Source organism: Hipposideros armiger, unplaced genomic scaffold, assembly GCF_001890085.2.
Source record: "Hipposideros armiger isolate ML-2016 unplaced genomic scaffold, ASM189008v1 scaffold_3, whole genome shotgun sequence".
NCBI lineage: Eukaryota > Metazoa > Chordata > Mammalia > Chiroptera > Hipposideridae > Hipposideros > Hipposideros armiger.
In genome coordinates this window covers 6,194,883-6,212,476 of record NW_017731353.1, presented here as the reverse complement: position 1 = coordinate 6,212,476, position 17,594 = coordinate 6,194,883, and the positions used below count along the sequence as shown (strand labels likewise).

The window sequence follows — 17,594 nt, the reverse complement described above, 5'->3', positions numbered from 1 at the left end:
GTCAACTGCTGGGTCGCACCTGTGGCCACTGTGGTTGCATGTGTGACACCAAACAGACAGCCATCTCCAGCTGCCCCATGGTCCCATCACTGGTGTTTTTGGACAAAGCACGTTATAATGCAGGAGAGTTTCTGGTAGGTTGTTTTCTGGAAGGAACTGTACCTGGGATTCATAGCTCAGGAAAGCCTCAAATATCCTTCATCTTCAGCTACTGAAAATTGTTTGCAGTCATTTTGACAAGCTTTTCGTTGAAATTTTTAGCCTTCATCATTGCAAAACTACGAGGAAGTGTAAAGCGTTTTTGTAAAGTGTGAAATTTGACTAGTGAGTACAAAATGGGCTTTTGAGTATTTCAGTTTTTTCTTAACATTGTTTTCATTATACTCTTCATTTTTTTTTATGTTTGGCATGAAGATGGATACTGTTGAGGTTGATTTTGGATTTTTTTCATGTCTCAAAATTGAGATGACAGGTAGACATTTTAAATTTTATTCATCCTGACAAGATGTGAAGTATTCCCAAATATGACTTTTTCTTGAAAGACTACAAATAAATGCAGTTCTTAAGGTTATTTTGTAGTAAATGCTACAAAACAATCCTCTAGAAGTTAAAATGAAAATATAATTTCTGTTATTTAGCCAGGTATTAAAATTTTTGTGATAATTGACTCAGAGTAATTACTATTATTTATAAATTATCTAGATAATCTACCATCTTCAGATTTGTATTATTAGTTAATATATTTATTTGGAAGTTTGTAATTGCTTTTAAGTATAAAAATCACATCATGAACTGAAGCTTCTATTTTTATAAGTAAACATTTTTACTTAAACTGACAAAATTTCAACTTATAAAACACAAAACTTGGATGTTACTTCCAGAATGTTTTCCCTTTATTTGAAAGTGATTATTCAGAGCATTCCAGGGATGGAGGGAACAGCGAGTGCAAAGCCATCGAGCAAGAACCGGCTGTCCCAGGTTAGAGAAGGCTGAGACTAGAGCGGGGCGATGAAGAGGAAGCGTGAGGACAGAAAGGCGGACGCAGCGTGGGCACGCACAAATGGCCGACACACGTGGCGCCTTAGGCCACTCGTGAGTTTGGCTCTTGTTAGCTCCCTGCGAAGCCACTGAAGGATTTTAAATGGGAGTGATAGATTCTGATTTCCATATTTCAGAGTCTCTCGTGGTTGTTTGGTGGCAAATGAATGGTAGGGGAGCAGGAATGCAAGCAGGGAGCACAGTGAGGGAGGCTGCTGGCCTCTTGTCTCCAAGGGGACACGGTGGGGGCTTGGACGTGGTCGACAACAGAGGGGATAGTGAAATCAGTGGGTTGCTGATGGATTAAATGTGAGGGGAGGAGTGATTGAAGAGTCAAGGATATCACCTAGCTGTTTGCTTTAGACTGACGGTCGTGCTTTTTACTGAGATCCAGAAGACTGGCAGCGACAGGGTTTGGTGGGTGTTGAAAGTCATGGCTCCTTAGTATAAACAGCACCATCTATAGCACTGTGCTGTGGCACGCGCGGCCACTAAAAATAATATTAAAGTAGACAGAATGTTGCTTTGGCGTGTAGATACAGAGTGCATTAACCCAGATACTGACTTTTGGCTTCTTCTGTCTCCTGTTTTCTTTTCTTTCTTTCTTTTTAGAAACTTTGTCCATTTATTTATTTATTTATTTATTTATTTATTTATTTATTTATTTTTATTGGGGAGCAGTGTGGTTTTTCAGGACCCATCAGCTCCAACTCAGGTAGTTGTCTTCAATTTAGTTGTGGAGGGTGCACCTCAGTGGCCCATGTGGGAATCGAACCGACAACCTTGGTGTTATGAGCCTGCGCTCTAACCACCTGAGCCAATGGCCATCCCTGTCTCCTCTATTTTCTATACTCAGTTGCTTCCAAAATGGAAGAGAGACTTTCATGGCTGTGAGCGCATGTTTCACTGCCTGTGGTGCTAACCTTTAAGCGACTTTTTCTAGCCAGTCTTTTGTAGGCTGTAAAGTGTGTTTTACATGTGTGCGTCTCACCCACCAAGTCCAGTTCGAGCTGGTCTCTTCCCGCCTTGGTGTACCCGCTGAACCACGTGCACGTCCTACTCGCGCACATATAACTCTTCATTGCACTCGCTCAGCCTGTCTTCCCTGCATAGCACCCTGCAGTTGGGCCTTCCAAGAAATATTTGAGTGAGTGTAAAAACAGATATTCCAGTCACGGGACTGATTCCAAAAGCTTATGATTTTACTCTTTTGAGGGCTTTTAGAATATCAGAAACCCTTGAACTTGGGTCACTTAAACGAAGAATCTTACACAAAGCTCAAGATTTTTATTTTTTCTGGGGATTAGAAAATATGGTTAAAGGTAGAATTTTAGAACTACAGAGAAAAGCTTGTTGCCAAAAATGGTCTAATGAGTTTCAGATAAAACCTTATTTTCGCCTTCTGTAAAGCATTTGGAAGGAGTAGCCTTCAGAAACCAGACTTTTACGCCTAAATTATATTTACAAACCAAAGAACAAGCTAGATAGTCCAAGCCGGTCAGCCCTGACTGTCGCCAAGTTGACTGGATGGGCGCCATCTTTGTTTAGAATTGAGCTCATGTCGCTCTGTGCTCTGGGCTGCCTGCATTTGGGGGAACAGCTCTGACATGCTTGTCTTCTGAATACACTCGGCTGATACTAGGTAAGTAGCAGTGTTTTGGGAACAAAACCAAATTTGGGGACAAAACGCTTTTACATTTGAGAATCACTTGTGATTTATCTGGAGTAGAAGTGAACTTGGGGCTAGGAAGATAAACGTGCTATTAAAATGTCGTCTTGAAAGTGGTGTCCCAAAGATTTTTCTTAGAATTCTTTCTGATAGTGTACAGGTACTGCTCAGTGAGTGTTTATCTGTACCAGGTACTGTGCTAAGTGTGTGACATATCTCATTTAATCCAAGGAAGACTAAATCCTGACAGGTTGGTTTATCTTCACTTATAAATTTAATTTAATCCAACTCACAACAAGGTGAAATTTGTTTCTCTTTTCAGTTTTGAACTCTTTTTTTTTTCTTTTTGGTAAAGATTTTATTGGGGAATTGGGGGAGGGGAACAGCGCTGGGGAATCAGGGGAAGGGGAACAGACAAGCTGCTGTCCTTTTGTTCTTCAGTCTAGTTGTGGAGGACGTTGCTTCACTGGCCCATGTTGGTATTATCATTGCTGTCTTCCCGAGTGAGGCAGATCGGTCGCCGGCCTCTGGACGGCCGCTCACGTTGGCTTTTGGCAGCTCACACCGGCTGCCGGCCACTCATACTGGCTGCCGGCCATTCATGGTAGCTCATGGCAGCCCCACTCAGCCTATGCCATTGCTTACCATCTTAACTGTAGAGGGCACAGCATCACTGGCCCTCATGTGGGATCCGAACCGGGGCCCTGCTGCTCAGAGCTGGTGTCCCAAGCCAACTCTTAACCAACGTGCCACTCGGCCGGCCCGGAAATTGCATTTCTGACAAGCATCCCAAGTGGTTTTTTTTTTTTTTTTAGCTGAGCCATCCCGCCACCTGTTGGCAGCTCACGGCTGCTCAGCTCGGGCTGACTCGAACCGCTGTTGCTCAGAGCTCAAACTCTTGAGCGAGCTCTTAACCAACTGAGCCACTCAGCCGGCCCTCCAAGTGGTTTTGATAGACACTAAAGCTTGAGAACTGTTAATTTAGCTTACCCAAAGAAAAGCAAATAGAAAATAAGAGTATATTTTAATACGGTTGCAAATGACATGTGCATTCATTGATTGGCCTGGGAGCTGGGCCACCTATGTTCTGCTTTACCTTGTGACCTTGGCAAAATTATTCTTTTGGAGCATCTGTGTTCTCACTTGTAAAATAAGAATAATTCCTGCTTGCCTCACAGAGTTGTGAGAGTCAAAACCACAAGCTATCTTAATGTCATGTTGAAGGCCTTGAGGCTTTGGACTTAGCAGATCAGGGCTCAGATTCCATTTCTTCCCTGGCTTTGCCTCCTGCTAGCTTTGGGACCCCAAGCCAATGGCTTGACCCTGTTTCTATCCCTATAAAATGGGGACCAAAAAACCAATCACACGGCACTAGTATAAGAAGTATATTCGCTGGTTTTGTGAAAGGTGTGCAGTGCCTGCTAATAAACGGTAGTTGTTATTACTTGTTTTTGAAAATAGAGCCCAAAGTGGGGAGAAATGCATAAGTGAAGGTGTGCATAGCCACACTGGGCGAGAGCTGTGTTTTGTACGTGAAGATGAGGCCGTTGCTCCACTGCCATAAAGAACCGAGTTTGGAAGGTGAAGGCGCACCCCGGTGCCCCTGCTGCTTTCAGTGACCCACGGCCTTTGGGTGCGCGGTCGATGTCTAGGAGAGGAGTGTGCACTAAAAATGGAGAAGTGACCCCTGGTTCAAACTAGGTATCAACCCTGGGGACTTGTGACCCCAGCAGCTACACTAAGTTGGAGACATTGATGCGATTGTCAAGAGGAAAATAGGATGCTTTTAGTTCTTTTTCTGAAAATAGTTCATCTACTTTTTAGATCGGTGATTTGAAACATACACATAATCTTAGCCAAAGCCCAAGGTAGAATCAGAAGTAGGAATAAAACTTGAGTTTGGTGCTTTTATTGAGTTGCTGCGATGATCGGTGCTGACTGGTGTGTTTTGTAGGATTCTCTCTGATGGTTCCATTCTGTAGAACTCCTCTTCATAAGTTCATCAAAGAGAGAATTCCTCGCACACCCTAGCTGCTTTTGTCAACAGAGTCTCATGTTGTCAACACTTCTCATGGCACCAAACACATGCTCTGGCTTGTCCTGCAGGTAGTTTTTTTAGGGGAAAATGGGACCGTTTTGTCACACTGTCCTCTTGCTTTTTCTCAGTCTGGTAGTGGCACCAATGAAGAGCCTGCAGCGTCTTTAACGAGCGCCCTGACCCTGTGCAGCGCTTCCGTGTGAGACAATGGCCCAGCAAGCGAATGTTGGGGAGCTGCTGTCCATGCTGGACTCCTCCGTGCTGAGTGTGCGTGATGACGTCACGGCTGTCTTTAAAGAGAACCTCACTTCCGGTGAGCAAGACCACATTGTCTCCGGCTTATCTGCTAATCAGAGATTGACCTGGAGGCGACTAGAATCCTGCCCATAAATCCTGGCTCTCGTCTTCTAAGGAGCCTTTAAAGCCATTAATAAAGAGCATACACTGGTGGATTCACTCTATATATGTTTCTGGCTTTTAATTGTGGAAATATTCAAATATACACACAGATATAGACATAAGAATGCCATCATGAGCCCCACAAACCCAGCGCCAAAGTTCCTGCCATTCTTTTGTCTTACATCCCTGGCTCCCTCCCACCCAATGTTTTTAAAGCAAATCCCAGATATATCATTTTACCTGTAAATCAAATATGTGATTTTTAACAGGAAAATTGCTTAACCTCTCTTTAATCAGAGGAATACAAATTTAAATAGTGCCCTTTTTTGCTTACCACGTTGGTAAAAATCAGATATTGATCATAGAAATGGACGTTGTTAGCAGGAGAATAAATTGTTTAGCCTTTTTGGAGTACCTATCATCAATGCAAAAACGTGTACCATATGGTCCACTTGTAAGAATCTGTATTTCATTACAGCCTTAAATGAAATACAGTGAAAAATTGGAAAAGCCCATTGTCCGTCAGTAGACGGGTGGTTAAATTACATACAGCCACACAGTGAGACCAAGAGGTCAGGAAGGTCATAAGTGGTGACATGGGAAGGTGTCTGCACCACCTTATTAAGTGGAAACACACACACACAGGCTATGGGTATATGGACGTGGGGCTGTGTGTGTGTGTGTGTGTGTGTGTGTGTGTGTGTGTGTGTGTGTGAGATTATACATTAGGAAAAGATGTGAAAGGACATGTATGAAACTCGGGTGTTTTCTGCAGAGTGGCTCGGGAGGCAGGTGGTGAGGAGACTTTCACTTTTCTTTTACGTGTTTTCATATAGTCTGAATTGTTGACAGTGGACACAAATTATTTTTGTAAATAAAAAAGATAGCATTTCATGTGCTTTCATGCATATTTAGGCAGATCAACTTGGTATCATCCTATTGGTAAACCTAAATTAATGTAAGGAGGCAAAAATACAGTGCTTCATAAAACTTTGGGGAGCATCTAAGGAAACACGTTCTGGATTTTGTGACAAGTGACTATTTGTGGGAAATTTAGACTGTGAAAGGAAATAACTATTATCGACTGCCTTTTTTTTTTTATTCAGACCGTGGTCCAATGCTTGTAAACACCTTGGTGGATTATTACCTGGAAACCAATTCTCAACCGGTATTGCAGATCCTGACTACCTTGCAAGAGCCACACGATAAGGTAGCTGCTAGAATGTACTAGTAGGGCGTTCTACACCTTTTCTGCGAGCCGTGCGGTAGCGTCTGTGCAAACCCGCGCTGTGCGGCCCGCCCAGAGCTTACTCCTGCCACCTGTGTGGGCCAGAGAGGAGGAGGTTTCCAAGTTATAGCCACATGTACAGACAATTTGCAGGACCCGTGTTTCCTGAAAAGTTTACAAAATAAAACATTTCAGAGGCTTTTGCAGCTCTTGCTGTTTAAAGCAATCCTGTAATTCCAGTACTGTAACTGCAGTGACATCTGGATCCATAAGGCACCCTGCTTTAGAGCCGTCGACTTCTAATCATTATGGGAAAGTCTGTACGTGCAGGTAACCAATGGGGCTCCTTGACGAGTCCCTTGCCCAGCACGAGGCCCCTGGAAGGTGCCTTATGTTTTGCTTTTGCTCTTATACTTTTGTTGGCGGTAGATAGCCAACAAGGCACTGTAATGGCAGACTGGGGGAAGTCTGGAGCTCATGTGCTAGTGACTTTCTTTCCTCGGATTTTAAGGCCTTGCCATTGACTGCCTTTCACAGTACATCGTGTTTATTGTTTCCTCTGGGCCGAGTTTTAACTTCTTTTACCTGATTTATATTTGGGGCCAACCGTGTGTGCTGGGCAACTGTAGCAATAAGTCACTGCTTCCAGCAGGGTCCCCTCACAGCTTCCACCCACCACACAGGCGTGAGACCAGAGGTTATGGTAACAAGCGGCCTATTGGGACTTCAAAGAGAGTGACCTCCCACAGGCAGGCCTGTGTTAGGGGACCCATTCTCAGGAATTGCAGACCGGCTGCCTGGCTCAGGCCAAACGCAACACTGCTGCTTTCCCTCGTGGTTTATAAAGCCTTGAATTTGACCTCTTTACCTGCATGACCCTCGCTTTACATCAGAGGAAAGACTTGTAGGGCTGGAGTACCTCACTGCTGTTATTTGCATTAACTTCGTACATCCATGTGGGGATTTCCCTGCGTTCCCTTGACACCCCTCCCCCACAGCTTTATTGAGACATATTTCCTTGTTCTTTCACATTTTTAGCACCTCTTGGACAAAATGAATGAGTACGTGGGCAAAGCCGCCTCTCGGTTATCCACCCTCTCCCTGCTGGGACACGTCATAAGGCTGCAGCCATCTTGGAAGCATAAGCTCTCTCAAGCACCTCTTTTGCCTTCTTTACTAAAATGTCTCAAGGTATGATGTTTATAAGGATTCCAGCCAAATGACTTTATCAGTATCGTTTCTGAAATGTTGAGTAACTGCAAACAAGCAAGCTAGGTTTCAACTTTGCGAGTTTGAAAACTCCTAGGCATTTGGCTTTTCTCACTAAACACCAGAACTGGTACTTAGCGGGTACGTTCTCAGTGCGTCACCATGACTGTCGGGTATCTTTTGTCCAAGCACAAACGGTACCATTTCAGTCAGATGGGTTCAGCATTACGTTGTCCCAGCCCTCTCGGATTTCATCATCGTCTAGCCTTCCCTCAGTTAAAAATAGGCTACTTTGTCTTTGGGGAAGCCCATTTCTGAGTTCCCTCTTAGCCAACAGAAAAAGGGCTAACAGGCTCTGAACCATTTAGGAGCGTTTCTGGTTGCAGCTCTAATGAAGGTGCCTGCTGAGTTGCATTCTACTTTTCTGCACTAGCCTTAGTGTGTGTTTCTGCACCGGGAGGCAAAGCCTAAATAGAACTTGAGGGTTTTTGTGTTGACAGTGGCTTGCTGAAATACTCAGGGCTATTTGCTTAATCTGTTTTAGTGCCTGGACTTGTTTCCTATCTATAAAATGAGAAATTGTGGTTAATATTAACTGCCTGTACCTCACAGAGACATGAAAATATCCAGTAGTATTTGTTCCAGGATGGCAGTACCTTTGGGTTCATCTGATATAGCACTGTGCAAATTGATTTTTGTCTCTGCCAACAAGTGTAACTGTTTCATTATCCATAGAGGTGGGTTCCAAGGAGTCACACTGGTGGGGGCCATACGACCTGCATGTAATGTTAAGGAAAAACAGGAACAATTTTAACAACTTAATTTTTTAAGTGAATGGATTGATGAGAGTGTAATTCAATTTTAAGGCACACCACTTAGTTCAGATTGCAAAACTACTTATCTTTTCCCAGAGGATAAGCCTTGAAAATCACTCCTGGACTATTACCCAAGCCTTCGGTTAGAATGTTATAAAATTAGGGTTAGTCCTTTTTACTGGAACTCATTATGTATTCTTGATTCTCCTACCAATATTTTATGTTCTTCTTAGGTATCTGCCATAACAAAAGATATGGTGCTTGATGTAAAAACTGAATATATTTAAAACTTGATTTCCAGACTCATAGATTCCGTTTTCAATAGGAATAATGAATGTCTTAGCGTGCAAGGAAGTCTTTTGATTACTATCTTATTTCTTAAATCTGAATTCTGGTTACTTGGCAAACATTCATGATTTAATTATGGGTCAGGTGAGCTGCTGTAGCTAGTCTAGTTGATTCATTATCCATTGGGTATTAAGTGTCTTAAATTAGCCTAAAGTTATAGGACTTGATATTTAAACTGCAGCCGTGGTCAGAGGTCACCATATCTTTTTTTACTTTCTAATTTCTAAATACTGTTGCAAAGGTGAGCCGTGAAATAGACTTGTTAGTGCTATACTAATTTCTTGAGTTGTAATCCTTTAAAGAATAGTGGAATTACTTGTCAATGTGTAGTGTTTTTAAAATTGACTTTGAAAAGGTAAATATTTTAGGATTTGGTTGAATGAACAAAAACAGCAGCATTCCTTTGTTTTGTTAAAAAGCTCCTTCTTTCCTTCCTCCACGTGCTGGTCGATTGGACATCCTCAGGCTTTGGGACATGGGAGTTGCCAAGCCAAGTTTAAGTTCCTCTCCCAGAGGACGTTATCCAGGGCACTGAAGCAGTTCTTGCAGACTCATTGCAGCCAGGCTGGTCCTCAGTAGTCTTTCTGCTGAGTCTGTGTCAGTGTGTGCCTCCAAATCGCTGAGGGGTTTATGGGCAGGGAAAGGCGTCCGAGCAGACCTCTCACTGGTGATCCCCTTGGTATCTAGAACCTCTGTGTGCCGTCACGCTCACCCCAGGGCTGCACCTGACACGTGTTTCTTGTGCAGATGGACACTGATGTCATCGTCCTCACAACAGGCGTCCTAGTGCTGATAACCATGCTGCCGATGATCCCACAGGCAGGGAAGCAGCACCTGCACGACTTCTTCGACATTTTTGGACGTCTTTCGTCGTGGTGCCTCAAAAAACCAGGTAAAGCTCTTCTGTGTGCCTTTCCCCCCCCCCCAGATGAAGCTTCCATTACTGAGAACAGGTCGGGAGCTGTGAGGGAAGGACAGGCCGGATTTGACAGCTGGGATGGGTGGTTGTCTCTGGCCAGGTGAGGAAATAGCTTGGGTGTGTCCCCTGGTCACAAAGAAGCAGCTTGACTTGAGATACCTTCCTGGTCCTGTGGGCTTAAAGGATTAGTTCTTAGGTAGGATGCGGAACTTCCTGATTTTCAGTAAAGCGAAAAACAGCTTCCGTCTGTGCTGTAGTGGTTAGGCCTGAGCCAGCGGGATGGTTTGCCTTCCCCCGCCGGTCTGTTGGGACAGAACACACACTTCTGGTTCTCAGAAGCTGTTCAGTGCATATGGAGGAGAAGGTGGAGAAGGGAAAACGCAGCATGTCCTAATTAGTGTTCTCGTTTCCAGTGCAGTGGGATTTTTCTCCATCTCGGCAGGTAGCATGGCCCTGTCAGAACACTTCAGAAACTAGAAGCACGTGACATTCAGGGTCTTGTGGTGATCCCAGCATGACACGTCCCTGTTGAAAGATGGCGTGTGCGAGCCCTGTGGCTTCCGGTACAGGATGAAGTCCAGCACAGGCTCATGTGACGCTGCCTTATTTAATGGGCTCTTCTTGGGGCAAAATGGATGGCCTGGCCCTTGTACGAGAAGCTTTATGTATACTGTGCACTTGGGGGTGTAGGGAAGCCTAGATTAATCAACTCAGTTTTCTTTGTCCCACTCTTAGCTCTTTAAGCTAATTTCAGAAGAGTTTTTCCATTCTATAGTTACAAATCTGCATAGCTCAGACTACATAGTGATTTTAAAAGGCTCTCATACATTTATTTGTTCGTTCCCCAAATATTTGCGTGCCTGTTGTACACCAAGCACAGTGCAAGGCACTAAGAGTACAGAGGGTAAGACAGTGCCGTTTGCAAGACCTGATGCTCCCAGGGCAATGGAGACGTGTAATGACCAAGTTAGGGAAAGCGAGTGACTCTCGTGATACAAGCAGTTCAGTATTGTGAGACTGTCTGGGGTCTTTTTAAAGGAGGACTGGAGAACAGGGCAGAGATTGGGGCACGCAGAGCCTTGTGGGTCACTCGGAGTGGATTGGAGTTTGTCCGAAGCCCGTAGGGAGCCAGTAGGGGTCTGGTGTGTCCGCACCTGCGCTTGAGAAACCATTCTCGCTATCTTTGGAGCAAGGTGGGAATGTACGGAAGCACAACGCCAGGCTGGTGGCCTCGGGCTCATGTCTCTCGCACACACCCATCTCGTGTGCAGCTGAGAGTCTCCTTTCAATGTTTCCGTTTTCAGGCCATGTCACAGAAATCTACCTTGTCCATCTCCACGCCAGCGTGTATGCTCTCTTTCATCGCCTCTATGGAATGTACCCTTGCAACTTTGTCTCCTTCCTACGGTCTCACTACAGCATGAAGGAGAACTTGGAGACTTTTGAGGAAGTGGTCAAGGTAAATGAACCCTCGTTCATTTGATCCTGTGTAGACAGGCTGCATTTAACAACTTTTGTTTTAAATGGTATTCAGGAATTTTGCAAAGAAGTTCTGCTGCGTGCCCCCCCTCTCCCCCCGCCCCCCGACAGCCCTAGGCAACCACTGATCCATCCACTTTCTGCCTTTGTAGACTTGCCTGTCGTGAAGATTTCACACGAATAGAATCATAATGTGTGCTCTTTGTGTCTGGCTTCTTTCATTTAACACAGTGTTTTAAGGTCCATCCGTGTTGTAGTTCGTATTAGTACTTCATTCCTTTTTATTGTCAAATAATAATTCCGTTGTGTGGAGATACCACAGAAATTCAGCCTTTTATAATTTGTCAATCCAAACTCTTCTAGCCAATGATGGAGCATGTGCGAATTCATCCGGAATTAGTGACTGGATCCAAGGACCATGAACTGGACCCTCGGAGGTATGGAAACTGTAGTGACAGCATTTTAGAGAATCTCATGGGAGATTGAAAATGTGGTCTAGGAGTTGCCCCTCTGGGGTCTTATTTGAAGGACTTGTGCAGTGAAAACTTTCCTTTCCTCCATTGTTTCTGTCTTTTTTTTTAGAATTCGTAGTTTTCAAATTGGGACCTCTTGGAGTGGTTCTCTGCTTTTCTTTGCTCCCCTGTTTTTTCTCTCTGCTCTTTTGTTCTATTTCCTGAAGATGTTCTTATCTGTAGTTTTTAATCCTTCTATTATAGTTTCATTTCCACCACCATGTTTTCAATACCTAAGAGCTCTTTAGTTCTCTGAATGTACCTTTTTTTATAGTAGCCAGTTTTTGTTTCATGGATGCAAGCTGTCATGCCTTTGATAATGTTGGTAGTCGGGCTTTTTTTTTAGTGGTTTTGAGAGGTTGTACAATTGGATGTGTATGTTCAGTCTACTTGATTAACTTAGAATCTTCTGGGACACGTACAGAGCTCCACTCGCCTTGATTGGCAGAGGTCATCTGGCTTTTGAAGAAAGCTCTAACACAAAAGATAAGAGACCAATGTAAAGAAGACAAAAGGGAGCTAGAAACAATGATAATACAGAGAGCAGCAGATATGTCTACAGTAGCTACAGAGATGAGGTATCTATCCATATATACAAAGGTCAGGATGCCACAGAAGGGAACAGTCATAAAAAAGAAAGAACTCTTGAAAAATGATACCCATAATAAACATTTCTGTAAAAGGAATTGGAAGGTTAACTGAGAATGCCTCAGAAAGCATAATCAAAGGCTAAAGATAAGTAATATGGAAAGAAGGATGAGAAATTTAAAATAATCAGTCCAGGAAGCCCAACATCCAATAACAAAGAGTTGTAAAAAGAGAGGAGAAAGCTTTGGTGGGGGAAGAAATTGTGAGAGAAATAGCAGAAGAAAATTTCCAATACAAGTACAAATAATACAAGAAAACATAACAATGCAAGAATTGAAGGATGTAACTTTCCAGATTGAAGGGACTTACTTAATGCTCAGCTTAATCAAGGAGAAAGAATGCTGCTAAGTCTCAAAACTGTGAAATTTGAGACTTAGGGATAAACCTTTTAGAGCGAGAAAAGACCAAGACAGTAAGGATCAGAAATCAGAACGTTTCTGAAACACCTTCAAAACTGAGAGAAAAGGATTTTCAACTTAGAATTCTATACTCAGCCAAATTGCCTATCAAGTAGGAGACATTTTTAGATATGCAAGGACTCAAATTTATCTCATAGACACTCTCTCAGCTAAGCACTGGGACACGTGTTTCACCAAAACGAGAGTAAAATCAAGTAAGACCCCAGAGTCCAGGAAACGGTGCACCTGACTTAGGACCATGGTCCCGGGGAGTCCCGGGATAAACACCGTGTAGCAGTGCTGAGAAGAGCCAGTCCAGACAGAACAGGAGCAGAGGGCCCCAGCAGGAGGCTCTTTAGGGAGAGGGTGAATAATCCTGGTAGGCTATTTGCATTTCATTATGTAAAAGTTACATCAGGCATTGTTTCAGAGCTGTTAGAGTAAGCTTAGGAAGAATTAGTAATGGATACACAGAAGACTGAGGAAAAGGAGCAGAAAAAGTCACACTCCAGGACAAACTCAGTCGAGTAAAAAAGAAACTATTGTTGTAGAATAGTTTCTACAACAATAGTTTGGCTCAGTCCTGAATAGTACTTATGTAGTCATAAGTTGAATTGTTGAAAATCAATTTCGAAAAAGAACAAAACAACAATACGTTTATTTTGAGAGCATTGGGAAGGAGGGAAAAGGATATATGAACGTGACCTAGGTCCTCACCCACCAAAATTATATTGTCTAAAAGAAGGGAAGTTTTTACTTGAGCAGGGAAAAGTTGTATTAAGTATTAAGGCTTTGTAGAACATCTGGCAAATACTAAAGAGGTGAGGGAAACAAAAAGCCATCACACATAATTTCAGGTCTTCTAATTTGAATTCTTAGTGTGGTCATATCTCTGTTTATGGGTATATCTCTGAGTAGTTTTGTATCCTTTATTCATGTAGGATCATATCCTGAGCATTTTATGTCATTTAATCTTTGAAACCATGATTTTTAAAACCAACTTTAGCAAGAGGTCCTTGAGAGACCATAAAATTCATCAATTTAAGTTTTGACAAAAGTCACAATCACAATAAAAGAACGTTTCATCGCCCAGAAAGTCCCTTCTTGCGCTTTGTTGTCAGTCTCCTCCCCCTCTTGGCAGCCACCGATCTGCTGAAAGCGTGGTTTTTCATGGTGTGTGGTAATTTTTCGTCTGTAGAATATAGCTCTTTGGTTGGCCCTTGGGTCTTACGCTTTCTTCTTTCTGTTACAAACTCTGCTGTGCTGACCTTTGTATGTCCTGATGCACCTCTGTTTCCATAGGCGCAATTCTTCGAAGTGAAACTGTGGATCCCATAACAGGAATCTTTAGACAGTTCCTTAAATGTCATCGTGGGCTTTCTCGCCATATTTGTGGTCTAGGGATGGGTTAGAGTCCCAAGGCTTTGGTGGGAGACTTAAATCAGCCTCAGCTACCTGGCAGTTTCCAGGTTTCCCTGTTCTTTAACTACCTGTGTTCCAGAGGAGATGTCCACCTGGTGACTCGCTGCTCTGCATAGTTTGTGTTCTGTTTTGAGGCCAGGCCTAGTCTCTTGTTGATGAAGTTACCAGATTTGCTTCTGATAAGTTGCTATAACCATTTGAAATAGGGAGGTTATAGGTTTGTGACTTGAATAGCTAATTTCTTTCTTTGGTAGCACTGATGAATACGTGGGCTGGCGTGGCTCTGCTTTCGTCTGTGCTCATCTTAGGTCAGTGCTGGCATTGAGTTAGCACTCTCATGTGTTTGACTATTTGATTACAATGTGCATTTCTTGACTTTCATGGCCTTTTACAGGTGGAAGAAATTAGAAACACATGATGTTGTGATAGAGTGTGCCAAAATCTCTCTGGACCCTGCAGAAGCCTCATATGAAGACGGCTATTCTGTGTCTCACCAGAACTCAGCCCGCTTTCCTCATCGGTTAGCCGATGTCACCGCAAGCCCTTATGTTGACACGCAGAATAGCTATGGTAAAAACTGACTTTGGTACTAATCTGCTTTATCACTTTGTCTCTGGAAAGCCTTGTTTATTTTTGTTGACTTTATTTTCTTTTCCTAGAATAAAACTTAGTTTGGCTCCTAGGAGCTGTTTCCCAAAGATTAAAAATTTGAATTTGCCTCCATTTGCTCCTGATGAACTCCTTCAAGTTTAATGTAGTCCCATGTCCTTGATTTTTTTACCTGATCAGACGCCAACACACGTGGATGTGCCTTCAATGCCTAGAAAAGAAAATGGATTGAAATATTTGGCTTGTGGGCTCCACTTCCTGAGGGAATCTTTCTGCTTTTCAGACACTTGTAGAGAGGCCCTCTGGGCTGTAGAACTGACACAGTGTGAACGAGTATGGACAATCTAGAATTGGTTTAATAGAAAAGTCTAGGCTCACCTGTAGGCCGCACCCATTGAAGTTGTCACCCCGTTTGTGCCTATTTAAGGTATCCTGAATCTCAACGGGACAGCAGACCTTACTGAGCTTTATCTAGGGAACCTTTTGAATATTACTTTGTCCCCAGGGATGACAGGAGTCCCCTCAGGTTTTTTCAATGCAGAGAACTGAATATTGACTGGTCTAGAGGACCATACTCTTGGTCGGAGCCATCAGACCCACACACTCAGCCCGTGCGCTCTTTGCCTTTCGTTTTAGGGAGTGCTGCCTCCACCCCTTACTCCGCGTCCCGGCTGACGTCATTCAGCACGCCAGGGCAGCTGCCTCCGACTCAGAGCACCCCGTCGACACGGCTGTTAACTGAACCGCCACAAGTATGGTGTCAAATAGTGCCTGCTTTCTCCTCTGCCTGCTGCTGAAGCTGACCATTGGGTCAGAATTTAGCGTGTGGTCTGGGAAAATCTCACATTGCCCGTTTCCAAAGGAGCCATTGTTAAGAACACGCGATATTAACAAAGTTACTGTGGCTACCTGGTTTCTCTAGGAGTCTAGACTTACAAAATGGGGCTTGTCTCTTTGTAAAGCTTTAATAAGATAACCTTTTCCCAGTTTAAAGTGGCCCCTGGTCATGGATGTGAACCGTGGGGCAATGTGGGGTTCACTCCTCAGCACTGATTTGCCTCATTGACTTCCCAGGCTACCTTCTGGAGCCCATCTGTGGTTTGTGGTATGACCACCCCTCCAACCTCTCCTGGAAATGTCCCGCCTGACTCGTCACACCCGTACAGTAAAGTCTTTGGTACAACTGGTATGTATGTCTTAGGTTGGGCTGGCTGATTGGTCTGGGCCTGCCTTTCATGACCAGGAATTGTCTCTTAGACCTAACAGTGAGTTGGGGGCCACTTGCCGTAGGAGACCTGTTTTTGACACTTCGTACAAACCTCTGGGGCTTTCAGAACATGTAAAGTGAACCTTTAAAAAAAAAAAAAAAAAAGACTGATTTAGATCCCCAGAAAGTGAACTCGAGCACCTTTCTTTGCATAACACTTAGGCTGGAGAGAAGTCCGCAGTCATTCTAGAGTTAGGCCCGGCGACTGTGTGTTCTGTCCTTGTCTCTGAGCAGGTGGGAAAGGAACTCCTCTGGGAACCCCGGCGACCTCCCCTCCTCCAGCCCCGCCCTGCCACTCGGATGACTACGTGCACATTTCACTCTCGCAGGCCACAGCCACACCCCACAAGAAGGTACGCTCAGCCCGTCTGCTGTCCCTCTGCCCGAGCACAGTGACCCGCTAGCAGACTTGCTTTGTGAAGCCTATTATGCCAGAGAGAATTCTGCCCTAAAATGGGATGGTTTGAAGCAGAACTATTGAAAATAGACTAACCAACAGTTCTCTAAGTGTGATCTGCTGACCCCGGGGTCCCAAAACCCTTGCAGGGAACCCACTGGGTCGGGACTGCTTTCGTGGTAATGCTAAGCTGTTCGTTGCCCTTTTGACTGCATTGGCATTTGCACTCGTGGTACAGAAACAATGGTGGATAAATGGCTGGCCCCTTAGCGTGAATCAAGGCATGCACCCCACCCCGGCGGGCATTGCACCCTTCTTCCTTGTTGTGCTGTCTCAGTTTGAAAGAAGAAAAGAGAAACCAAAAACCTAACTTAAGAGTGTTCTGTAGAAAAAAGCAGTAAAAGTTACTAATTTTATGAAGCCTTGGCGCTTGAGAACATGTATGTGTAATATTCTCTGAGAGAAAAAAGGAAATATACACAAAGCACTTGACTGCATTCCAAAGCGTGGTGGAAATCTCAAGTGCTGGTGTGACTGTCCGAGCTGAGCACCGACCTGGCTGCTTGCGCTCACGGAGCACCACGTACACACTGTGGTTATTCGGACCTGATTCAATGGCGAGCGGTTTCTTAAATGACGAACTGAGCCTGTCACTTCAAGATAAACAACTGACAGCAGTTGTTGCCAGTGACAAAATCCAACTCTCAGGCAAAATGAGAATATTAAAAAACCGGCATCTGCCACCACGAGCTTGATAGCTCCCCCAAGACTTCTGCGGTGAGACTGAAAAGCCTTGGGGAGCTTGCTTAATAATTGGAGTTTTTGATAGTGTATAATGAATGGATAACTTGGTGAACCAGTCTTTTCTAAATGCCCAGTGTGTGATGTTATAGAACCACGCGTAGGTAAAAGGTGCATGCAGAGGACAAGGGAGACCCGCGGATTTTAACACAGTGCGAGAAGTGAGATGCCCTGGTTTCGATTTCACTGTGACTAACCATTAAGAAATGACCCCGGGGCCGGCCGAGTGGCGCGATGGTTAAGAACTGGCTTGGGATGCCAGAGAGCCCCGGTTCGGATCCCACATATGAGGGCCAGTGACATTGTCCTCTACAGCTAAGATGCTGAACAACAGCTCAACCTGGAGCTGGGCTGCTGGGAGTCGCCGGCGACGGCGTAGGCTGCACACCCTGTGGCAG

The 17,594-nt window shown here is 44.2% G+C and overlaps 1 protein-coding gene across 4 annotated transcripts in view; it reads left to right on the top strand.

Moving 5' to 3' along the window:
- The window catches only part of TSC1 (TSC complex subunit 1), a 42,813-nt gene that overhangs the window by 11,407 nt on the left and 13,812 nt on the right, over positions 1-17,594 (top strand). For all 4 annotated transcript variants that reach the window (XM_019639157.1, XM_019639174.1, XM_019639148.1 and 1 more), the window contains 10 exons: positions 4,874-5,058; positions 6,251-6,354; positions 7,411-7,563; positions 9,492-9,636; positions 10,968-11,122; positions 11,506-11,579; positions 14,517-14,692; positions 15,368-15,483; positions 15,806-15,917; positions 16,233-16,351. In XM_019639157.1, coding sequence (XP_019494702.1) covers positions 4,953-5,058; positions 6,251-6,354; positions 7,411-7,563; positions 9,492-9,636; positions 10,968-11,122; positions 11,506-11,579; positions 14,517-14,692; positions 15,368-15,483; positions 15,806-15,917; positions 16,233-16,351 — 1,260 coding nt within the window. In that variant the 5' untranslated portion in view covers positions 4,874-4,952. The remainder of the gene's footprint in view (positions 1-4,873; positions 5,059-6,250; positions 6,355-7,410; positions 7,564-9,491; positions 9,637-10,967; positions 11,123-11,505; positions 11,580-14,516; positions 14,693-15,367; positions 15,484-15,805; positions 15,918-16,232; positions 16,352-17,594) is intronic.